The 25,416-nt window shown below is 43.1% G+C and overlaps 1 protein-coding gene across 10 annotated transcripts; it reads right to left on the bottom strand.

Moving 5' to 3' along the window:
- Positions 1-1,265: 1,265 nt before the first annotated feature.
- ZNF268 (zinc finger protein 268) lies at positions 1,266-23,570 on the bottom strand. Of its 10 annotated transcripts, none has more exons than XM_023196820.2 (6): positions 23,424-23,570; positions 23,020-23,104; positions 15,996-16,196; positions 11,725-11,851; positions 11,338-11,433; positions 1,266-5,414 (listed from the first exon to the last, which is right to left on the bottom strand). In XM_023196820.2, the coding sequence occupies exons 2-6, from the start codon at positions 23,050-23,052 to the stop codon at positions 3,022-3,024; spliced, it is 2,850 nt and encodes a 949-aa protein (XP_023052588.2). In that variant the 5' UTR covers positions 23,053-23,104; positions 23,424-23,570; the 3' UTR covers positions 1,266-3,021. The 10 variants fall into 10 exon arrangements, with proteins under 10 accessions (XP_023052588.2, XP_023052592.2, XP_023052591.2 ...); XM_023196824.2 differs by having other exon boundaries at positions 15,996-16,203; positions 23,424-23,552; XM_023196823.2 differs by having other exon boundaries at positions 23,524-23,539.
- Between the last annotated feature and the right edge of the window lie 1,846 nt (positions 23,571-25,416).

The raw sequence follows: 25,416 nt of genomic DNA, 5'->3' as shown, positions 1-25,416 counted from the left end.
TGTGCCTGACCCTGTATCTCTCTTTATAAGTGGGCACACTGCCATTATAAATAAGAGTGATTCTGCTGGTAATGAACAAAGGATGTTGGATCCACTAATAGTCTGTTAAACCTAGTAAGATCATGACTTTCTTGTTGTTAGCTATACATTGCTTTGCTATAATTCCACTTAGGATTTTTAAATCGATGTTTACAAATATGGTTTGCAAGTCATTTTTTCTCCTAAATTCCTATTTGATGGGGAAGTTGTAAAATACTAGGGTTATCTTTCCTTGGATTTTTCCTGTAACTAATAACTATTCCTGAAAAGTCTCTGGAATGTCTTCTTTTTTTTTTTTTTTCTGGGACTGGGGTAGAAGGACTAGGTAGATTTACACACCAGTGACTCCATTTCTATTTTGTAAAATTTTCATTTCATTAAATAGTATTAAGTCCTTTTTTTTTGAGACGGAGTCTCACTCTGTCGCCCAGGCTGGAGTGCAGTGGCCGGATCTCAGCTCACTGCAAGCTCCGCCTCCCAGGTTTACGCCATTCTCCTGCCTCAGCCTCCCAAGTAGCTGGGACTACAGGCGCCCACCACCTCGCCCAGCTAGTTTTTTGTACTTTTTAGTAGAGATGGGGTTTCACAGTGTTAGCCAGGATGGTCTCGATCTCCTGACCTCGTGATCCGCCCGTCCCGGCCTCCCAAAGTGCTGGGATTACAGGCTTGAGCCACCGCGCCCGGCCAATATACACCTTTACAGTATTTCCCGGATTGGGGGATACACTTCAGCAAATATCTGCAATTATTTGTTTATATAAGATTTCTCTTCCCTTCTGTGAATCATCATTCTTCACCCAAGGTATCTTGAGGTTGGATTCTGTATAAGCAGAACACAACAACAGTTAGGTATTCAGAAACCATTAAATTCCTCACCTTCAAGGATGAAAATTTCTTTGGGCAAGAGACAGGGTTCCCTCCTCTAATAAAGAGTACAAAGCGGAAGGTGTTTCAGAAATATTTGCAGTGTTGAATCCTCATATTCCTCCAAGATAGCCCTAATCTAACTGCCAGGGTCCCACTCTTCCCAGATTAATGCCCACTCACCTAACAAATCTGATGAGGTAGTGAATAAAACTAATTTTGTGAGTAAGCAACTGGCAGAATTTTTCACCACTCTGACTCTATAGTTACACGTAACTAAATAGTACCACTGATGACACATAATTTTAAATTGAATTTTTAAAATCATTATATACATGGGTATCAAAAACAGTCCCTCTTGATCACACTCCAGAATTGTTTAAATTTTTTCAGTGACAACTTATCCATTTCCCCAGAGCCTCAGTGAGCACATGATGCCAACAATTCATTTCATGACTTCATAGCATGGGCCAAGTTTCTGCTGTGGAATATAAATGGAGACTTGAAGGACTTCCATCCTGTCTTGGGAAACAGCCGTTTCCAAATATCCACATATCCTTGCAAGCTTCTGCCTACACCTCTCTCTACCACCCATTTCTGAAGCAGTCTGATTTAGTAAGCTGTATGCAACAGATACACAATGGCTAATGCAATCCAACAAGGAATATATTAAAAGCACACCCAATAGTTCAAAATAAAATACAAGTGAACAAGGTTAAGAAAATGACAGTAACAAAAGCTGTTCTAGGAACCTCTACTGAAATAGCTACTTATTAAATCAAGATGCTACCATAGAACAAAAGCTCATGTTGCTTTTTCTGAACCTGAAAAACCTGTTAACAATGTACAGTTCTGAGCCTCAGCTGACAACAGTGCTCATGCCAAGTCCCTGGCAGGGCATCTTGAATGGTGGTTCCATCATGGCTGCATATACTGTGAGGGAATGTTTCTCTAAGAGGAAATCAAGACGTTCTAACCAGTGACGGTAGAATAGATTCCAGGCTACACAAACACATGAAGTGTGCCTTATATTGATTACTATAACTAAAGAGGCTGCTGCCAAGGCTGCTTCCAAAGGGCAGAAGATACCACAAGAAAATGTTTACAGTGTGGAAATGCATTTTTACTAAGTCATTCCAGTAACAAGTTGTATTTGGTAAGCCACAAACAAACAATGTTGGTATGCAGAGTAGAAATCTCTGGAAGATATTTTGTCGCACATACGGCATTCACAAGTAAAATGCCAAACTGCAAAATTCGTATTATGCAGTACACATAGGAAGGTATCTAAATATCCCTGTAGGCTCTGGTATGTAACTTCTTATTGTTAACCTCCTTACTAGATTCACTTGTACAATGAAATAATCTGTATCTTATAATTTAGAATTTTCTCAAATCTTTTCCTGAAAATTTGGAACACCTGGAATAAAATTTCTCTTAAAATGATTCCTAAAGGAAATCATTCTTCAAAATTAATATTAAAACATAATAATAGGTTGGGGTTTCTTTTTAGAATGAAGCTACTCATACAAGGTGAGGTTAACAGTCCAGCTGTGGCTTATTTGGTACATTCATAGATGTTCACTCCTATATATATATATATTTTTTTTTCCCTAGGAGTTTGTCATTTCCAGATTTAAACTTTCCCTTACAGCATGGTTCCTCCAAGGTATATGCTTCCGATACATAAAATGTTTGTACTTTTGTTAATTCTGCTATTCATTAGCTCAATAATTTCTCTCATTAAAATCCTGTAAACTATGAATTTCAAAGAAGTCTATTCTATATTCATCTGGTTCATGAAGTTTACTCTTTGTGAATCTTATGTTAATAAATGACTTTACATTTGTTTAACATAGTTCCTCACCCGTATGAACTTTTTAAAAAAGGTATGACTTGCTGCTGAGAATTTTCAGTTTTCTGTGTATTTTCTACTATTTTTTCTGCATGTAAAGAACAGCTTTCTGTAGATGCCTTTCCATATGCTGTGTATTCATGAAGTTTCTATTCAGTATGAGTTTTCTGGAAGACGACAAGATGATTCCACTTACAGAGTTTCTCTTTATATATGATTTTGTGATTTCTTGTGAATTCACTTTCCGGAGTTTCATAAAATTATCAGTGTTTGTCATCTACATGAGTTCTCTGATGCATAATGAGCTGTGACTTCCAACAAAAGGCTTTCCCACATTCAGTGCACTTACAAGGCTTCTCTCCTGTATGTGTTCTCTGATGTGCACTGAGAATTGATTTTTGAGAGAAGGTTTTCCCACATTCATTGCACCCATAGGGTTTCTCTCCTGAATGAGTTCTTTGATGTACAATGAGCTGAGAATTCCTAATGAAGGCTTTTCCACACTCATTGCATCCATATGGTTTCTCTCTTGTGTGCATCCTCTGGTGTACAAGAAGGCGTAGCTTCCCACTGAAGGACTTCTCACATTGACTGCATTTATAAGGGTTTACCCTTGCATGAGTTCGCTCATGTACAATGAGTAGTGACTTCCAAATGAAGGCTTTCCCACATTCATTACATTCATATGGTTTCTCACCTGAATGAGTTCTCATGTGTATAACTAGGTATGACTTGCTGCTAAAAGCTTTCCCACATTCACTGCACCCATAAGGCTTTTCCCCCGCGTGAGTTCGGTGATGGGAAATGAGCTGGTCTTTCCTATTAAAGGCTTTTCCACATTCACTGCATTCATAGGGATTTTCTCCAGTGTGAATTCTCTGATGCACAATGAGTTGTGAATTGAAACTAAAGGATTTCCCGCATTCCCTGCACTCATGTGGTTTCTCTCCTGTATGAGTTCTCGTATGTATAATAAGGTATGACTTGCTCCTGAAGGCTTTCCCACACTCACTGCATCCATATGGTTTTACTCCTGTGTGACTTCTCTGATGTACAATGAGCTGGGACTTCAAACTAAAGGTTTTTTCACATTGACTGCATCCATAGGGCTTTATTCCAGTGTGCACTCCTTGATGTACAATAAGCTGCGATTTGAACGTAAAGGCTTTTCCACATTCATTACAACCGTAGGGTTTCTCTCCTGTATGAGTTCTCTGATGTACAATCAGGTTTGACTTTGTATTAAAGGCTTTTGTACACTCACTACATTCAAATGGTTTCTCCCCTGTATGAGTTCGGTGGTGTATAATAAGCTGTGACTTTAAACCAAAAGCTTTTCCACAGTCGGTGCATTCATAAGGCTTCTCTCCTGCATGAGTTCTCTGGTGCGAAATAAGCTGGTATTTCCGACTGAAGGCTTTCCCACATTCGTGGCATTCATAGGGGTTCTCTCCTGTATGAATCCTCTGATGTATAATCAGCTGTGATTTAAAACTGAAGGCCTTCCCACAATCGTTACATTCATGGAGTTTTTCTCCTGTATGAGTCCTTGTATGTATAATAAGGTAAGACTTGCTCCTGAAGGCTTTGCCGCATTCATTGCATACATAAGGTTTCACTCCTGTGTGACTTCTCTGATGTACAATGAGCTGTGATTTCAAAATGAATGCTTTCCCACAATGAATACACCCATAGGGCTTTACTCCTGTGTGAATCCCCTGATGTACAATGAGCTGTGATTTGAACGTAAAGGCTTTTCCACAATCACTACAAACATAAGGTTTCTCCCCTGTATGGGTTCTCTGATGTACCATAAGGTTTGACTTTGTATTAAAGGCTTTCTGACATTCATTGCATTCATATGGTTTCTCTCCTGTATGAATTCTCTCATGTATAATGAGCTGTGATTTTAAACCAAAAGCTTTCCCACATTCATTACACACATATGGTTTCCGTCCTGAATGAGTTTTCTGGTGTGAAACAAGCTGGTCTTTCCTACTGAAGACTTTCCCACATTCACAGCACTCATAGGGATTCTCACCTGTGTGGATTCTCTGATGTATAACAAGTTGTGAATTGAAACTGAATGTTTTCCCACATTCACCACATTCATGCAGTTTCTCTCCTGTATGAATTCTCTGATGTACAATGAGGTATGATTTACTACTGAAGTCTTTCCCACATTCATTACACCCATAGGGTGGTTTCTCTTCTGCATGAGTTCGCTGATGCACTACAAGGTATGACTTGCTGCTGAAGGCTTTCTCACAATAGCTACATCCAAAGGGATTTTCGCCCATATACACTTGTTGGCACATAAATTGCGATTTCTTATCGACAGCTTTTCCAGATTCATTACTTTCACAGTATTTTATTCCTGTAACAGTTTGCTCCTGTTTAGAATGGAAGAATGATTTTCCATGTACCTGAAATCCATTAGGATTCTTTCGAGCATAATTACTAGTGAAATCTATATATTTCAAACTCTTTCCATGCGTGGCACATTTATGAGGTTTTTGTCTTAAAAGATAATTTGTACTAAGAAGACACAGTTTTCCAAATGTAGTGCATTCAAAGCTTTTTCCCATACTTCCAAGCTTGTCTTTATTTTCCTGATGCCATTCCATAATTATATCATCAATTTTCCAGACTGTGTCTAGAAATGAGAACAATTAGTTATATGTTATAAATAACATGATTGTAGTACACTAGAAAGTTGCCTATGAAATACCATATCATGAGGTTTTTTAGTTTCAGATATCAGATCTGAATATAAATAAATTCTCAGGTGTTAAAAAAACTCAAACTACTGGGTACTGAGAAAAATAAAGAAAAACCAAACTGAAGACAGGCATAGTAAACTGATAAGAAGTTAAAAAGTTTTGCAAATTGGATAAAGAAGGCAAAATAGGCACAAGGAACAGTGAAGATAATATAAAGATGTCATTAGGGATCTATGAACATTAGATTTATTCAAAAAATAATTATTAAATGCCTACTATGTGCCAAAAACTATGCTACCTTCTAGAGAAATGGCAGAGAACAATGCAGATTACTGCCCAGTCCTCCTGGGAATAACATCTCAATACCTAGCAAATGGATAAAAATAAACTGAGAGGGAACATCATTCCCTAACAGGACAAGAAGCAGTTCTTCAAACTATTCAGAGAAATCAAAACCGAAACAAAAAGCTTCCTACAATGTACCAAAAATTAGAATGCCATCAGACTTCTCATTAGGAAAACTAGAGGACAGAAAATAGAGCAATGAGGAATAAAGTCAAAACATTTTCAGATACAGAGGTCTCAATGTTTCTATCACCCTCTTCCAGGAAGCTACCCGAGTTGCTCCGAGAAAAGAAATGACAGAGGATACAGAAAATAAAACCAAAAAGGAGATCCTAGGATAAAAATTGCACAGAAGGTCTTAAGAAAAACTAAGCTACTCTGAAGGAAGTCAGAAAAACTTAGCAGTCAGTATCACTAGGAAGAAAAAAGGAATACAATTAATAATTTGGCTGAAAGTATCAGCCAAGAATGTTCAGATACTGAAAGGAGAGTCTGCAGTTACCTATATGATGAATACCTTAATGATAACAAAATTAAACAATCAAAAAATTAACTACAGAAAAAAATACAAATTTAGAAACAAAAATAAATCACTGTATACTTTCATGATTTACCTATAAACAGAAATCAGTCATACCAACATAAAAATTGAAGACAGATCTAACCAAAAATATGAAATAACTGTATCAGAACGATGGAGGTACGGGAACATGCGAAGAGATATGTCTCCATCATGAGTGTGCATACAGTGGGAAGGTATGGACGGAGAAGAGTGAAAGAGAAGTAAATCACCTTTCTATACTGAGCAATCATTAGGGGAGAAAGCCAAAGTGTAGCAGAATAAAGCCAGTTATTTAGAAATATGGAGGCAACCACCACAAGAGTTAAAAAGAGACTGAAGATGTTTTCTCTAGCAGTCATGGAAAAGAATGGGCACAGGGTAGGCAAACAGCTGTTTGACACTGAAGCCATCCTAACTATCAAATCCTATATTTTATCCTTCCATTCCTTCTGTTGCTGGTAACATACCCATCCTTATCTTTGCTTGGTTCCTATAGCTCTGCTTTCATCATTTGAAATCTAATGTATCTTCTCTACAGCATGCTCTTTGTAACAATAATGGCAAAAATAGGATTATACTTGACACCTCAAGGTAGAGTTCAAATAATTTAAAAAATCAGGGAATACCAAACCCAGTAACTAAAAGACAGGCTTTTTTTTTTTTTTTCTTTAGATGGAATCTCACTGTGTCACCAGGCTGGAGGGCCGTGGTGTGATGTAGGCTCACTACAATCTCCACCTCCCAGGTTCAAGCAATTCTCCTGATTCAGCCACCCGAGTAGCTGGGATTACAGGCATGCATCACCACGTCCAGCTAATTTTTGTATTTTTAGTAGAGATGGGGTTTCACCATGTTGGCTAGGATGGTCTTGATCTCTTGACCTCATGATCCGCCTGCCTCAGCCTCCCAAAGTGCTGGGATTACAGGCATGAGCCAGAGTGTCTGGCCTTTTTTTTTTTAAAGAGATAGGGTTTGCCAGGCACAGTGGCTCATGTCTGTAATCCCAACGCCTTGGGAGGCCAAGGCGGGCAGATCACCTGAGGTCAGGAGTTCAAGACCAGCCTGACCAACATGGTGAAACCCTGTCTAAAAACACAAAGATCAGCCAAGTGTGGTGGCACGTACCTGTAATCCCAGCTACTCAGGTGAGGCAGGAGAATCACTGGCACCTGGGAGGTGGAGGATGCAGTGAGCCAAGATTGCACCACTACACTCCAGCCTAGGCAACAGACAAGACTCCATCTCAAAACAAAACAAAACAAAAAAAGAGACGGGAACCCTCTCTGTCACCCAGATTCAAGTGCAGTGGTGCAATCATTGCTCACTGCATCTTCAACCTCCCAGACTCCATTGATCCTCCCACTTCAACATCCCAAGTAGCTGGGACTACTGGCAACAGCCATCATGACCAGCTAATTTTTAAAAACTTTTGGTAAAGCTGGGGTTTCACTATGTTGCCCAAGCTGGTCTTAAGCTCCTGGCCTCAAGTGATCCTCCTACCTTGGCCTCCCAAACTGCTCGGATCACAGACAAATGCCACTGCACCCGGCCCAGGCATTCTAAAGCTTGAAAATTATTTAAACATGATTCAAGACCATATTAAATATGATTCCTGGCTGTGGTCCAAAGGCAATCACTGGGATTCCAAATAAACACCAAGAGAATTGAGATTCTGAAGCTACAGAAAAGCAGTCTCCCCAGTGACCATCTTGAGTTTAATCACAGATGATGATGGAAAAGGAAATTATGCTTGGAGAGCAGAAACAAAGGTTCCTCAGGTAGCTTATTTCACTGCCACAGAAAGAAATCCTGACAAAGCCTACAGTGTAAACCAGTGGCTTCCATGTGGTGTTCACTGCTGCTGCCCTCCTGGAACTGGGGGACTCTAGACTTGTCTCTATCCCTCTACATTTGGATGACTGGATGTGTTTAATTTAATTATAGGTCTATAGACCATAAAGAACTACTCTGAATGGGAACAGGATCCTAGACTTGTATTAACGTAGTACAAGAATGAACATATGGGTTGCAGCAAATATTTGAAGATGGATGGCTGGGAAGAAGGGTGTGACAGGTGCTGCCTGGCCAAGGAAGGTGAAGGCAGACAGTGCTGCTTACCCAGTGGTTCTTCCGCCCTGTTCCTGGCTGGCAGTAACCTGATTCTTTTCCACCCCCATCCTTACGGTGATGTGCTTCAGTCAGGGAAGTGAGGACCCATTTCTATCCCCAGCCCCGCTTCCAAAAGGTAAAGCATAATTTATCTAAGCCAACAGAGATAGCCCCATTTGCCTTTCCAGAGCCTTCCTCACACAGGGGCATGTGACAAAAATTTAGCCTGTTGAACACGATCAGTCTGCTTGAGACCTCCTGGGATGAGTTTTCCTGTCTGACAGACTCATGTGTGAAGAAACAGCCCTTTTTATTTCACTGGCCACTGGTATATCCACAGGCATCAACTAGAACTGCAAGAGCCATCTGAGGACCATTAAAGAAGATAACCTAAGGAAAATGCCAACATACCTAGATGGGCCCTTGGTGATTGACTGAGTCAATCACTTAGTTGATCCTGGAGCTACCCCACTTCAGCACTTTTTGTGATGTATAATAATAAATCACTTCTGCTTATATTAGTTGGTCTGGGATTGACCAACAACTGCAGCTGAAGCAATCCTAGTAACACAAGGACTAACTGTTGATTTACGCTGTCAAGCTAGTGATAGAATAAATGGGGTGTTCAGGGAAACATACCCGACAGTAACACCGAAGATGAATTAGTATAAAAAGAGTAACATGAATAAATTTAGCTAAGTACAACAATCCAGACATGACAATATTGGCCTCGTTTTGAGTGGGAATTGAGACGATGAGGGTTTTAAAAGACCTCTTTTTAAAGGAACAAAATGCTAACAGACTGTACCAAAACCAGTAAGGGAGCCCTGCACAGAAAGGAAATTCAAGCTGACTTATCCAGTGTTAGGAAAAAAACCTTAAAACGGAAGAAACAGCAGGATGAACAAAAAGAAAGATGAAAAGAAGGTGGTATGTACATGGCTATGAAGCAGTGGGAGAGACCATTTCAGTTTCTGAAAACGAGGCCAGGGAGTGGTACAAGGAAGATGCCAGTGACTCAATCTAAACCAGGACCAAAGGGCAGATAAAGGCCACTGTGGCTATCAATTACCAGCAGAGGAAAGAGCTGAAATCTTCCGAATGGAAGCTATTACGGTCTGAATGTGTCCCCTCTAAAATTCATGTTGAAACTTAATCCCCATTGTGGTGGTATTAAGAGGAGAAGACAAAGTCCTGCCCTCATGAATGGATTAGTGGTTTCTAAAAGGGCTTGAGGGAACGATCTTAGGCCTGTTTTGCCCCTCTTTCTGTCCCACAGTGTTCCTCACCTCCAAAGGATGCAGCAACAAGGCGTCATCTTGGAAGCACAGAGCAGGCCCTCACCAGACACCAAACCTGCCAGCACCTTGGCTTTGGACTTTCCAGCCTTCAAAACTGTGAGAAATAAATTTCTGTGCTTTATAAAATTACCTAGTCTGTAGTACTTTATTATAGCAACACAAATGGACTCAGACAGAAGTCTTCTTTTTTTGAGATGAGATCTCGCTATCACCCAGGCCAGAGTCTACTGGCACAATCATAGTTCACTGCAGCATCAACTTCCTGGGCTCAAGCAATCCTCCTACCTCAGCCTCCCAAGGAGCTGGGACAACAGGTGCACACCACCATGCTCAGCTAATATGTGAGCCTTTTAAAAGTTACACTATATGAGGGAAATGAAGAATAAAGACCCCTTGGATTCAGAAGAACAAGAGAAGCCCAGTAGAACATGAAGGGAAAAAGTGCTTCGTCATGCAGCACAAGAGCAGGATCAACAGGTGTCACTGCAGGATCATGGACACTATCAAATGACAAAGGAATGTGCTCAGAAGGTACAGAGTGATAATGTTAAAGCCATTAGCAAGGCTGGGCGCGGTGGCTGACGCCGGTAATCCTAGCACTTTGAAAAGCTGAGGTGGGTGGATCATGAAGTCAGGAGATCAAGACCATCCTGGCTAACATGGTGAAACCCTGCCTCCACTAAAAAGACAAAAAATTAGCCAGGCTTGGTGGCGGGCGCCTAGAGTTCCAGCTACTCGGAAGGCTGAGGCAGGAGAATGGCGTGAACCCGGGAAGCAGAGCTTGCAGTGAGCCCAGATCGTGCCACTGCACTACAGCCTGGGCGACAGAGTGACACTCTGTCTCAAAAAAAAAAAAAAAAAACCAATAGCATAGAGAAGCATAAAAGGGGTAGAATCTACTAACAGGTTTCAAAAAGAAGGAAGACGGGACTGTGGCTGTTGAATTTATGTGTAAGGGATTTAAACGTAATTTTCAAAATATAGAAAGGAAAGAGAAGGAGTATGAGAGTCACATCAAGTGAAGTAAAGAGGAAAGGCTTGCTAAAATGCATAATGAAGTGAGTCTATCACCAAGACAGAGTAAGGAGGCAAATAAGGACGCCCACCAGAAGATTAAGAATGGATGGTAAGGCTGGGCGTGGTGGCTCATGCCTGTAATCCCAGCACTTCAGGAGGCTGAGGCAGGCAGATCACTTGAGGTCAGGAGTTCGAGACCAGCCTGGCCAACATGGCGAAACCCCGTCTCAACTAAAAATACAAAAATTAGCTGGGCGTGGTGGCGCACAACTGTAATCCCAGCTACTCAGGAGGCTGACGCAGAAGAACTGCTTGAACCCAGGAAACAGAGGATGCAGCGAGCCGAGATCATGCCACTGCACTCCAACCTGGGCAACAGAGTGAAACTCTGTCTCAAACAAAAACAAAAAAAAAAAGAGCGCATGGTAATACGTGAGGCAAAGTACAAATAAGAGGAGCACATCACATTAGAATTCATGCTAATTCTGAATAAAGAGGAAAAGATTTGTCTCCATCACTCACTTGGACAGGACTGATTTGGAATTTGGGCCTGCACCACACACAGCTCTTCTCCTTGTTCCAACTTGAAGATGATATCAGGTTTGGTGTGTTGATACCCTATGAACAGAAAATCACAGACAACCTGGAACAAACAGGTTGGGATTCAGAGATTCTGAAGAATGGGGAAGATATGATTTGGAGTTAGCATGATGAAGCTGCCTTGTTGCAATTTGGCAAAGTAAAGACCATTCAACTGGCATACTCTGCTGCCAACAGGGAACTAAGAAAATCTGGCCTTAAAATCTAAGTCCAAAATCACTAAGTATTTCACAGAAGGCCTCCAGTTTTCAGCAACCAAGAAGAAGCCTGGAGATCAAGCACACACCTCCTCAGGGAAGCAGCACTTACCTAGGGACACCAGGTTGCTATAGTTCTCCAACATCACATTCCTGTACAGGCACTTCTGTGCTGAGTCTAGCAGCTGCCACTCCTCCCAGGTAAAATCCACAAACACATCCATGAATGACAATGGTCCCTGAAATACAATACTCTCATCCAATCTCAAGTTATTTTACTAGGTTTGTGGAAAACTAGCTGCTTAGGGTGTCTATTACTTATGTTCAACTTTGTGAGAACAAAAATTGTACTGAAAACATGCATCAATGTGCATTAAATCAGTCATCTTTCTTTTTCTTTTTTTCGTTGAGACGGAGTCTTGCTCTGTCGCCCAGCCTGGAGTGCAGTGGTGTGATCTTGGCTCACTGCAAGCTCCACCTCCCGGGTTCATGCCATTCTCCTGCCTCAGCCTCCTTAGTAGCTGGGACTAGAGGCGCCGCCACCATGCCTGGCTAATTTTTTGTATTTGTAGTAGAGATGGGGTTTCACCGTGTTAGCCAGGATGGTCTCGATCTCCTGACCTCATGATCTGCCCGCCTGGGCCTCCCACAATGCTGGGATTACAGGTGTGAGCCACTGCACCCGGCCATAAATCAGTCATCTTTCATTTAACATTTGACAACTACGATAAACTCCCTTTAACAAATGCGATAAACTCTCTTTAAAGTTTTAAGCTATCCTAGAAACCATCTACACAAGGATTCTCAGACATGCGACATTCAGTACTAAAGGCAGGACAGTCAGACAAAGAAGTTCGAATGATCACTCCTACATCTGCAATACAGTTACCGACCTCTAGGTGCCAGGAATATAAAAATGAATGAAATAGAGTCCTGCCCCCAAGAAGCATTCAGCACTGCACAAGGAAGGAAAGCTACATATGCAAATGCAACTGGAAGTCAATGAAGTTAAAATAAAAGAACACAGATTACAACATGCGCACAAAGGAAGAAGTAAGCAATGCTATTTGACAGGGTCAGGTAGAATCTGTGAAAGGTTACTATAGGTACCTAGAAGAAAAGACACATTAAAACTTTATGGACTAAAAAGGTAACTGCCGTAAGTAGCAGCCACTCTGTGGGATAAAAGACCTAGACATGAAAATATACAGATGGTAAATGAGCATACAAAGCGTGCTCAATGGCATATGTCATTAGGGAATTGCAAATCCGGACAAAAGTAAGACACCACTACACATCTATTAGAATGGATAAAATCCAAAAAACTGACCACCAAATGCTGGAGAGGATATGGAGCAACAGGAACTCTTATTCATTGCTGGTGGGAATGAAAAGTGGCAGAGTCTCTTTGGAAGCCAGTTTGGCAACTTCTCACAAATCTAAACAGTCTTACCATATAATCCAGCAACTACGCCCTAGGTATTTATACGAATGAAATGAAAACTTACGTCAAAACAAAAAGAGAAGACATACATGGCAAGTATCATATATGAAAAGAAGTTATCATTACTGAACCCACAGACATGAAAAGACGAACTACTCTATGCACATAAATTTGGTAAGTTAGATGAAAAGGACATATTCCTTGGAAGACACAAATTACCAAACTTACTCAAGAACAGAAAAACGGGCCAGGATGGCTCACGCCTGTAATCCCAGCACTCTGGGAGGCCAAGGCAGGCAGATCATGAAGTCAGGAGAACAAGACCATCCTGGCTAACACAGTAAAACCCCGTCTCTACTAAAAATACAAAAAAGTAGCCGGGCATGGTGGCACACACCTGTAGTCCTAGCTACTCAGGAGGCTAAGGCAGGAGACTCACTTGAACCCGGGAAGCAGAGGTTACAATCAGCCAAGATCGTGCCACTGTATTCCAGCCTAGGCGACAGACTGAGACACCATCTCAAAACAACAAACAAACAAATAGATAAGTTTAATTAATAATTATATATCTATTAAAAGAATAAAATTTGGGCCAGGCGCGGTGGCTCACACCTGTAATCCCAGCACTTTGGGAGGCCGAGGCGGGTGCATCACGAGGTCAGGAGATCGAGACCATCCTGGCTAACACAGTGAAACCCCATCTCTACTAAAAATATAAAAAATTAGCCAGGCATGGTGGTGGGCACCTGTAGTCCCACCTACTCAGGAGGCTGAGGCAGGAGAATGGTGTGAATTTGGGAGGCGGAGCTTGCAGTGAGCCAAGATGGTGCCACTGCACTCCAGCCTGGGTGACAGAGTGAGACTCCATCTCAAAAAAAATAAAAAAGAGGCCGGGCGCGGTGGCTCAAGCCTGTAATCCCAGCACTTTGGGAGGCCGAGACGGGCGGATCACGAGGTCAGGAGATCGAGACCATCCTGGCTAACATGGTGAAACCCCGTCTCTACTAAAAAATACAAAAATCTAGCCGGGCGAGGTGGCGGGCGCCTGTAGTCCCAGCTACTCGGCGGGCGCCTGTAGTCCCAGCTACTTGGGAGGCTGAGGCAGGAGAATGGCGTAAGCCCGGGAGGCGGAGCTTGCAGTGAGCTGAGATCCGGCCACTGCACTCCAGCCCGGGCGACAGAGCGAGACTCCGTCTCAAAAAAAAAAAAATAAAATAAAATAAAAAAATAAAAAAGAAAAAAAAAGAATAAAATTTGCAGTTAACATCATATAGATTGGAAAGAAACAAAACTGTCCTTTTTTACAGAGAGAGTAAGAAGGAAACTGACGATGTCAACAAAAAGATTAAGATGACATGACTGTTTACAAAGAAAAATACCAAAAAATCTAAGAAAGTTCCTAGAACTAACTAGTGAACGTAGCAAGGTCACAGGATACATGGTAAATACATAAAAGTTGGCTATATGTCTATATAACAACAATAAATCATTTGATTTTGTAATTAAGAAACTGGCTGGTGCCATGGCTCACACCTGTAATCCCAGCATTTTAGGAGGCCGAGGGAGGTGGATCACTTGAGGTCAGGAGTTTGAAACCAGCCTGGCCAACATGGCCAAACCCTGTCTCTACTAAAAATGGTGTGGTAGTGCACACCTGTAGTCCCAGCTACTCAGGAGGCTGAGGCGGGAGAACTGCTTGAACCCAGCAGGTGGAGGGTGCAGTGAGCCCAGATCGTGCCACTGCACTCCAGCCTGAGTGACGGAGCAAAACTCCTCAAAAAAAAAAAAAAATTAAGATAGTGATACTGTTTACAACAGCAACAACGAAACAGAAAGAACTTACATATAAATCTAAAATATCTGTGTAGGATCTGTATGCTCAAAACTATAAACACTGACTTTTAAAAATCAAAGATCTAAATAATGGGGGGACCCTGTGTTCATGGATTTGAACTCAATCCTAAACGTACGGTAAATCTAAAAGTTAAAGGTAAGGTAATAAAGTAACAAAGAAAAAGATCTTTATGAGCTTAGGATAAGAAAAAAATAGGACACAAAAGTCATTAGCAATAATAGAAAAAAATGTGCAATACACACTCAGTAAAAGTTAGAAATACCTGTTCATCAAAAGTAAGCATTAAGAGAGTAAAAAAGCAAGCCAATATTGGAAGTAAAACAAGCACCCCAGGTAAAAATTTGAATATAGGCTTCATATAAAGTGTGTTTTAAACTTTAATGTGCATGAATCACTGAATCTTGTTAAAATGAAGAGTCTTATATTAACAGCATTGAGGTGAACTCTGATACTCTGCATTTCTAACAAGCTTCCAGAATACATATTTTGTAAACACACATTTTTTTGAAAACAGGATACAAATAAAACACAAAATAACTTTTTAGGGATGGGGAAGGAGATGGACATTGAGTATGAGAAAATAAGAGAATATATAAATAAAGGCAGAAAGGACCTTACATGAACCAATGATAAAAGGGCCACAGGCCAGGCACAGTGGCTGATGACTGTAATCCCAGCACCTTGGGAGACTGAGGCAGGGGGACCACTTGAGCTCAGGAGTTGATGACCAGCCTGAGCAATATAGGGAGACCTTCTCTCTACTAAAAATAAAAAACATCAGCCAGGCATGGTGGTACCTGCCTGCTGTCCCAGCTACTCAAGAGGCTGAGGCTGGAGGATCACCTGAGCCTGGAGTTTGAGGCTGCAGCGAGTTATGATTGCACCACTGCACTCCAGTCTGGGCGACAGAGCAGGACCTGGTATCAAAAAAAAAAAGTGGGGGGGGGGGGGGTCTTGACCTGAACTGAGGAGTGATTAACTTAACCCTTTGACCTAAGGATCTCCATCCCTCTCCACACCAAAAAAAAAAAAAAAAAAAAAAGTAATAAAGAAAACACTAGGAATAAACAAATGAGAAGCTCACCCAGGACGTGGTGATTTTTGGCTGCTCTTGGGAAATAAATAGCCACTCTAGGACTTTCTCTGTTCTGCGACTCTTCCGCTTCCGCCTGGGTGCTCCAGGGAGGTGTTGCAGGCCAAGAGTCCCTTGGCCCAAGACAGATTCCTGACCTTGGAGCTTTCTCATCCTATCCCATGAACTGTTTCGTTCTTGGAGAGGGGGGACCTGTGGACTCAAGAGCAAATTTACTTTAGGGAGCATAATTTACTTCTGGGAAAAGGAGATAGGGGTCATATCACATAAATGTGAGAGAAACACATTAGAAAACAAGGCAGGTTTAACTTCAGGAAATGCAGGGTTAGAGGTAGAAAAGAAATGGCTTCCTGACAAGGCTTAGCACCAAGAGTTCAGGCCGTGTTTTGAGCCCCTCATGACAAAAACAGAGGCAGGGCCCTCAAACAGCAAAGCTACAGAAAGATCCTGACTCATCCTAGCTCCAAACAGGGACTTCCTGCCACAAACCAAATGGCGTCTTCATAGGCTGGTTTGGGAGGGCAGCGGGAATAAAACATTATTATGAGGGAAAAAGGAAGCAAATGAGGCTCTGACAGACAATAAAAACATAACCAAAATATCTGACCACATAAAAATTGTTACACAACATTTCAAAATGAAGTAAAAGAAATCAGAAAAACAAAACTTTGAGAGGACAGATTTATAAAAAACAAAAGAGCCTAGAAGGTAGATGCTTAGACATCTGGAAAATGTGAAATGAGAAATATCAGAATAAATTAGGAAAAAAATTCAGAAATGAAGATTAAATTAAAGAGGAACACAAAAAAGTAGCAATGACCTAGAAGGCAGCACAGGTGAAAAGTGGGGAAAGCCTAAAAAAAGGGAATAAAAAATTAGAAAAAGAAACAATGAAATGACATGAAAAGGCTGTTCACCGAGGCATTTTTATAACCCAAATATCTATAACTACATAACTGGTTGAAAATGCTATGGCCACCTATACAGCAGTAAACGGCGACAGAGATAGGGAAGCGAGAACAAACCTCTATGCACCAGTATTGGTATAATACAATGATCAATATATACTCTTAGTGATGATGACAAGGGGAAGAATAGTACATACAGAAAGCTGGCTTTCGTGTTAAAACAAGAAGGGGCATTGCTAGTATATGTATATGCTTGTGTTTGCCATATAAATGGGATAACATAGTATCTAGTCTTGTGTGTCTGGTTTCTTTCACTTTGCATAATGAGGTTTATACTTGTCATAGCACATATCGATAGTTTGTTCCTTTTGTTGCTGAATAGTATTCCATCACATTTCATCATTCACCATTAATGGACATTAAGATTATTCCCTGGAGGCCGGGCGTGGTGGCTCATGCCTGTAATCCCAGAACTTTGGGAGGCTGAGGCGGTTCAGTTGCCTGAACTCAGGAGTTTAAGACCAGCCTGGGCAACACAGTAAAACCCCATCTCTACTAAAATACAAAAAAAAAAAAAAAAAAAAAAAATTAGCCAGGCGTGGCAGCATACACCTGTAGTCCCAGCTACTTGGGAGGCTAAGGCAGAAGAATTGCTTGAACCTGGGAAGCAGAGATTGCAGTGGGTGCCACTGCACTCCAGCCTAGGCAACAGAGCAAGACTCTGTCTCCAAAAAAAAAAAAAGATTATTCCCTGGAGACCAACAGCTTATCTCTCAGAGCCTTCTCTGGGTACACTGGGCACTATCCACCCACTCTACATTTTGCTCTACATTTCAAGATCGAGGATCCTAGAATCTCTGCCTCTTAAGAAATCCTCAACCTGCATCCAGAGACTACATAGAGTACACAGGCCAGGAAAATGCACATAGACCAGACTATCTGGTTTCAAGTCCGGGCTCTACACTGACCAGGAGTGCCACCTGGTCTCCAATTAGCCCTTCCTGGGCCTTGGTATCCTTACCCATCAAAGGAGAATAACAGTATTCACCACCACCTGGGGCTAGGACTACTGTGAGGTTTTATTTTTTATTTATTTATTTTTTTGGAGATGGAGTCTTGCTCTGTTGCCCAGGCTGGAGCATAGTGCCACGTTCTCAGCTCACTGCAAGCTCCGCCTCCCAGGTTCACGCCATTCTCCTGCCTCAGCCTCCCAAGTAGCTGGGACTACAGGTGCCCACCACCACGCCCAGCTGATTTTTTTGTATTTTTAGTAGAGATGGGGTTTCACTGTGTTAGCCAGGATGGTCTTGATCTCCTGACCTGGTGATCCACCCGCCTCAGCCTCCCAAAGTGCTAGGATTACAGGCGTGAGCCACCACGCCTGGCCACCGTGAGGTTTTAATACCTAATAAAAGATTTAGCACAGAACCTCATACGTAGTAGACACTGAGCATTAACATTTGGTTAAAATGGCAAAAGAAAACAAAACAAAAAACCATACTTAATGAAAATAAACCACACTACAAAATGACAATCACCAAGATGAAAAGCATACGCTAGTTCTTAGAAAAGAGGACTCCACCTTCAAACATCCCCCAACTCTAACTAGTGTCTCCATTTCTACCACACTACACAAAATCCCTGCTACCTCTTGTCTGAACCACTGTAGTCACCTAATCATCGTTTCCCCCTTTCTGTGTCTACTCTTGTCCACCTACAACCTGTTCTCTACTCAGCCCTCAGAAGAGTCTTTGGAAATCCTAAGCAGATCATGTTGCTCCCTTTCTTAGCACCACACCCTCTCCTGGACCCCATGGTTTCCTAGCCTGATCTGGCCTCTGGCCACCTGTGTTCATCTGCTTTCCTCTCTCTCACTCCCTACCCCCAGCCACAAAGACCTTCCTTCCAGGTTACAAAGGCATCAAACTTCTCCTGCCTTACAGCCTTGGCCCTGGCTGTTCCCATCCTGGATGATCTTCTACCTGCTCTTAACAAGGCTGGCTTGCTATTGTAACTCAGAGTTAGATGTCACTTCCTTAGTGGGGGCCTTCCCTGAGCACCCAAGCTAAAGTAGCCACCAGTCTTTTCTTTTTTTGTTGTTTTTGAGGCGTAGTCTCACTCTGACACCAGGCTGGAGTGCAGTGGCGCAATCTCGGCTCACTGCAACCTCCGATTCCCCAGGTTCAAGCGACTTTTCTGCCTCAGCCTCCCATGCAACTGGGATTACAGGTGCCCAACACCACACCCAGCTAATTTTCATATTTTTAGTAGAGACAGAGTTTCGCCATGTTGGTCAGGCTGGTCTCGAACTCCTGACCTCAGGTGATCTGCTCACCTCGGCCTCCTAAAGTGCTGGGATTACAGGCGTGACCCACCACACACAGCCCATCACCACTAAATTCAATTTAGGTTTTTATGACTGCTATGGTTTGAATGATTGCATCCCACCAAAATTCATGTTGAAACTTAAGCCCCATTGTGATGGTATTAAGAGGTGGGGCCAATTAGCTGGGTGTGGTGGCATGTGCCTGTAATCCCAGCTCCCCAGGAGGCTGAAGCAAGAGAATCACCTGAACTCGGGAAGCAGAGGTTGTGGTGAGCAGAGATTGCCATTGTACTCCAGCCTGGGCGACAGAGGGACTCAGCCTCAAAAAAAAAAAAAAGAGGTGGGGACTTTTAATAGTGATTAAATCATGAGGGCTCTCCTTCAGGAATAGGATTAATACCCTCTTAAAAGAGGTTTCAGAGGGCCGTCTGGCCCTTCCATCTCTTTGGCCATGTGAGGACACAGCAGTCTTCTCTTTTTGCCCCCTGCCATCATGTAAGGATGTAGCAAGAAAGTGCCATCTTGAAAGAAGAGAGCAGAGCCAGGTGCTGTGGCTCACACTTGTAATCCCAGCACTTTGGGAGGCCAAGACAGGTGGATCACAAGGTCAGGAGATCGAGGCCATTGTGGCCAACATGGTGAAACTCCGTCTCTACTAAAAAATAAAAAAATAAAAAAATAAAAAGCTGGGTGGTGACACACGTCTGTAGTCCTAGCTATTTGGGAGGCTGAGGCAGGAGAATCACTTGAACCCAGGAGGTGGAGGTTGCAGGGAGCCAAGATTGCGCCACTGCACTCCAGCCTGGGGACAGACAGAGACTCTGTCTCAAAAAAAGAAAAAAGAAAACAGGCAGCAGACCTCATCAGATACCATATTTACCAGCACCTTGATCTTCAACTTCTCAGCCTCCAGAATCGAGAGAAAGTAGTATCTGTTATAAGTTGCCAAGTCTGTGATATCTTGTTACAGCAGCACAAACAGACTAAGACAATGATCTAATATTACTTGATCTCCCTCATACATGTCACTTGACAAGCATTTCTGAGGTTTCCTTTTCTTTAAGTGTGAATTACACGTCTCTATTTTGTCTCACTTTTCTTGGATTCCATCTCAGTCTCCAACACCTCTTCCCCTGCTTTCTCTTGTCATTTCCCTGACCACTGTCCTCAGTTATCTTCTTATGGTACACATTCTCCCTGAGCTACTTTGGCCACACCTAATTGGTGCAACCTCATCCAGACCTTTCTCTTGAAACACATGCCTGCCCACCTGCCCCCTAGCAACCTCTACCTAGAGGAGCCAATCCATATAAAACTGAAATCTCCCCCCTCTATCAATCACAATTCTGACAGTCTTCCCTTACTCAGCAAATGGTGACATTCCCAACCAGGCCCACAGAGCAAAACTCTAGTTGTCATCCCTGGCTTTTCTGCACCCAACTAGTTATGAAATCTAATTTCGGCCGGGCGCAGTGGCTCAAGCCTGTAATCCCAGCACTTTGGGAGGCCGAGACGGGCGGATCACGAGGTCAGGAGATCGAGACCATCCTGGCTAACACGGTGAAACCCCATCTCTACTAAAAATACAAAAAAAAAAGCCGGGCGAGGTGGCGGGCGCCTGTAGTCCCAGCTACTCGGGAGGCTGAGGCAGGAGAATGGCGTGGACCCGGGAGGCGGAGCTTGCAGTGAGCTGAGATCCGGCCACTGCACTCCAGCCCGGGCAACAGAGCAAGACTCCGTCTCAAAAAAAAAAAAAAAAAAGAAATCTAATTTCTTCTGCCTCTTTACCACCTCTTTTTTTTTTGAGACGGAGTCTTGTTCTGTCGCCCAGGCTGGAGTGCAGTGGCACGATCTCGGCTGACTGCAACCTCTGCCTCCTGGGTTCAAGTGATTCTCCTGTCTCAGCCTCCCGAGTAACTGGGATTACAGGTGTGAGTCACTGCACCCAGCTACCTCCTCTCTTTTCTCAAAACCACTAATTTACTTAAACCCTTATATTCTCTTACCTGCTGCAGACTAGACTGTTCTACCCTCAAACTCTTTGTGAAAACACTTAAATAAGTAAACTCCTTCTCCTATACCATCAGTCCCCAACCAGGGACCGGTTTTGTAGAGGACAATTTTTCCATGGACAGGGAGTAGGGCGTGGCAATGGCTTCTGGATGAAACTGTTACACTTCAGATCATCAGGCATTAGTTAAGAGTCCCATAAGGAGTGCACAACCTAGATCTTTCACATGCGCAGTTCACAGTAAGAGTTTGTGCTATGAGAAGTTAACGCAGCCTCTGATAGGAGGCGGGGCTCCGGCAATCATGCTAACCCGCCACTCACCTCTGATAAGAGGCGGGGCTCCAGCAGTCATGCTAACCCGCCACTCGCCTCCTGACATGCACCCCAGTTCCTAACAGGCCACAGACTGGTACTAGTCTGAAGCCTGAGGGTTAGGGACCGCCTGCCCTATATGATAAAATCCAAGTTTTTAATGGGGTCCTCAAAGCCCTCTATGATCTTAGGCCTACGGCTCCAGCCTCATTTTTTAATATACACTTCTACTATCACCATTAAACTCTACATTTCAGCAACCCTTAAGTGCCCAAAGTTCACCATATGAGGTCATTTCAAGCCTAATTTGCACGTTACTTCTTTTTCCCAGGGTGGTTTTAATCCTTTGTCAACTTTAGGTATGTCATCTTTCACACCCAAGTTTAAGACTCTCTGAATCAATGAAGCATTTGGGAGTAAGGGGTTAGGGGGTGTCCTTACTTCCAAAATTGATCCATTCCTGCATACCCCCGTGTATTTCCACAGCCTGCTCCCAGAGCACTCATTAACTTGTCATTGTGTCTTTCTTATTCACCATTCCTAGACCACTGCTCTTCAAGACAGGGATAATGAGCAACCTATCTTTACATTTTTAGCACCTGCTCCAGGGTCCAGCACACAAAATAAAATAAAAATGTTGAACAAGTTAATAAAAAAGTCTGTAATTTCCAAAATAACGTTCAAAGATCCCAGATACAGAAGACCCTCAGTAAATGCAGGCTGAAAAAACTGAAAGGTTAATATCTGTCTGGACGGAGGGAGAGGGAAACAAAGAACAAAGGTGACTAAGATGGCGTACTTGCAGGTTCTTCATCACCAACTTCCCCGCGCCGGGAAAGGCACAGGTCAACTGCGCAGGCGCAGCATGACGTCCGACCGAGGAAACCGAAACCTACCTGGCCGCGCCCACCGCACGGCCCTCCACGCGCCCGCATCCCGCCTACCGCCCTCCCACGCCCAGGCCCAAGACATAAAAGCCGCTCGGGCGGGCGCGCCGCACGAACTTCCTCGGTCCCTCCTCATACGTGGACCTAGGAACCTCGCCTGAGAACGCCGGAGCCACTTCCTCGCCTCCGCCGCCGGAGACCGGTGAACCTCGCCTCCTCTTTCTATACATTGGCTACGTAATAAAGTTTCCTTTTTTTATCTTGCCTACTTGCCTTTTCCTCTGGCGCCGGCTCTGGTGGTCGCATAAAACAAATCAGTATCCCTTGTTTAACTCAAACGTTCAACGTACAAAGTTGTCAGAAAAGAGACTGATGAAAGGAGGAAAAAAGGAAATCGGATGACAAGAAGCATTTCTGGAAAGGCTAACATGCTCTAAAGGACAATCCAGTTGCCTAAAAGAGCGGTGGGGTGAGAAAGCTCCCGGCACATTCAGACTTTGGAGTAGATGGAGTGCGCACACGTTGGCATTCAGGGAGAGCTTTTCAAGAATGAAAGAAAACCTCTACTCACCCAAATAGAAGCTGTTCGGACCCTGGTGGCCATCCCTACGGTCAGTTTTGTGTGCCTCGCTGGAGGTGACAGGACGTAAGGGATGCTAGAAGAGAGAGCACAGAGAAGAAAGCGTTCTCCCAGCAGTCCCCAAACCCAGAGGGGGCGGGTCCGAGGCACCAGGGCTGCCTGCCATTCTCGGAGCTGAGGCTCCTTCCCTCCCACAGCCACGGGATTCACCATCTCCACCCCCTCACCAACACACAGGTTAGGGTCAGGCAACCGCCCCGGGTCTGCAGCAGGAGAGAGTTAAGGCAGATTAGTTCTGTCCCGTCCCGCCGCCTTGGAACTGGAGGAATTCCGCGCCTCCGGCTCCTCCAAACCCTGAAGGGGCGGCAGGATAGAGTCCGGGATACTGCCTCCACCTCCGAATCTGCAGCCAGAAGGGTTCGCAACCACTCCAGACTCGGGTGGCCCGGTGACCACGACGGGTGACGAACGCTATCTGCGGAACGAGGCTCTCACCGTCGGCGCAGAGCAATGGCGGCCTTACGTGTGTCGCACAGGAATTGCGTCATTGAGAGTCGAAGGCGAAAAACTACAACTCCCAGAGGCCTCTGCGAGGAGTTACTCCCGCGCCGGAGGGCCCCGGCCAAGGGACACCGGGAGGGGGCGTGCTAAAGTGACCCGAAAGCTCAGACCCTTCTGGCCCAGTCCCTGAGCTCCCGCACTTGAGGGTTTTAAATTATAAAGAGAATCAAAATACTTGACACCAATTGCTCAACGGTTAGAGGGATGTAAATTAGGTTACAAGTATTCTAGTCCATGCTTTACTGAAATGGTAAAAGTCTTATTTTGCTTCACACTTTAATAACAAAGATTCATAAAATTCCTATTACATGTTAATATAAATAATATTTTAATGAAAATTACATATATTTTACAAAAGAAAAAATTTAGCAAATAGTGGCTTCGTTTTTTGTTAAAGTCTTTTCTGACTTAATAGAAAGCTGGATTCTCATATCTGCTTCTATGTTTAATCTGTTGCATATGTTGTTTTTGTTAAAGTATATAAAGATACAGGTCGAACAAGGGATAGGTTTGTTAGTATACAATCTGAAACCATGTAGATGAATTTTTTCTACTCTATTACATAAAATCCATTGGTCTACATTGCACTTTGAATGGATTCTTTTATCATGCATGATTTCATAACATCATGCATTGCCCAGTTGGAAAATATCAGTTTAGTGAGCTTTGCAGATCTTCCAAATGTCAACACATTTCATTATACAAAAAGAATTATTAGGCTGGTACAAAAGTAATTGTGGCTTTAATGGCAAAAGCCGCAATTACTTTTGCACCAACCAAAAATATCTACTAACATTATTATTGATCTTAAGTATTGGGAAGGGGTGACATTCACAAAGGCAGATACAAGTTTTCTAAAATTCTTTCGTTTCTGGCTTTTAAAAACTTTTATAAATTTATGGGGTACAAGTGTAATTTTGTTACATGCATCAATTGTGTAGTGGTGATGTCAAGGCTTTTAAGATATCCATGCCCTATTGTACGTTATATGCATTGTACCAGTTAGGTAATTTATCATTGTCCCTGAAACCCCCCAACACCTTTTGAGTCTTCATTGTCTATCATCCCACACTCTACATCCATGTGTACATATCCTTTAGCTCATACTTGAAGTGAAAACATGTATTTTTCTTTCTGTGCCTGAGTTGTTTCACTGAAGATAGTGGCCACTAGTTCCGTCCATGATGCTGCAAAAGACAATTTCATTCTTTCTTATGGCTGAATAGTATTCCATTGTGTATATATAACACTGCAAGCTCTGCCTCCCAGGTTCACGCCATTCTCCTGCCTCAGCCTCCCAAGTAGCTGTGACTACAGGCACCCACCACCGCCCCCCGCTAATTTCTTTTTTTGTATTTTTTTAGTAGAGACAGGGTTTCACTGTGTTAGCCAGGGTGGTCTTGATCTCCTGACCTTGTGATCAGCCCACTTCAGGCTCCCAAAGTGCTGGGATTACAGGCGTGAGCCGCTACGCCCGGCCCGGCCTGTCTTTTTAATAGTAGCCACTGTGACTTTTTTAATAGTAGCCACTGTGACTGATGTAAGATGGTATCTTTTTTTTTTTTTTTTTTTTTTTTGCCCGAGACGAAGTCTCACTGTGTCGCCCAGGCTGGAGTGCAGTGGCGTGATCTCAGCTCACTGCAACTTCCACCTCCTGGGTTCAAGCAATTCTTCCTGCCTCAGCCTCCCGAGTAGCTGGGATTACAGGTGCCGGCTGCCACGCCTGGCTAATTTTTGTATTTTTTATTAGAGACAGAGTTTCGCCGTGTTGGTCAGACTGGTCTTGAACTCCTGATCTCAGATGATCCGCCAGCCTCGGCCTCTCAA

Source organism: Piliocolobus tephrosceles, chromosome 10, assembly GCF_002776525.5.
Source record: "Piliocolobus tephrosceles isolate RC106 chromosome 10, ASM277652v3, whole genome shotgun sequence".
Taxonomy (NCBI): domain Eukaryota; kingdom Metazoa; phylum Chordata; class Mammalia; order Primates; family Cercopithecidae; genus Piliocolobus; species Piliocolobus tephrosceles.
This window is presented reverse-complemented; position numbering and strand designations above follow the sequence as displayed.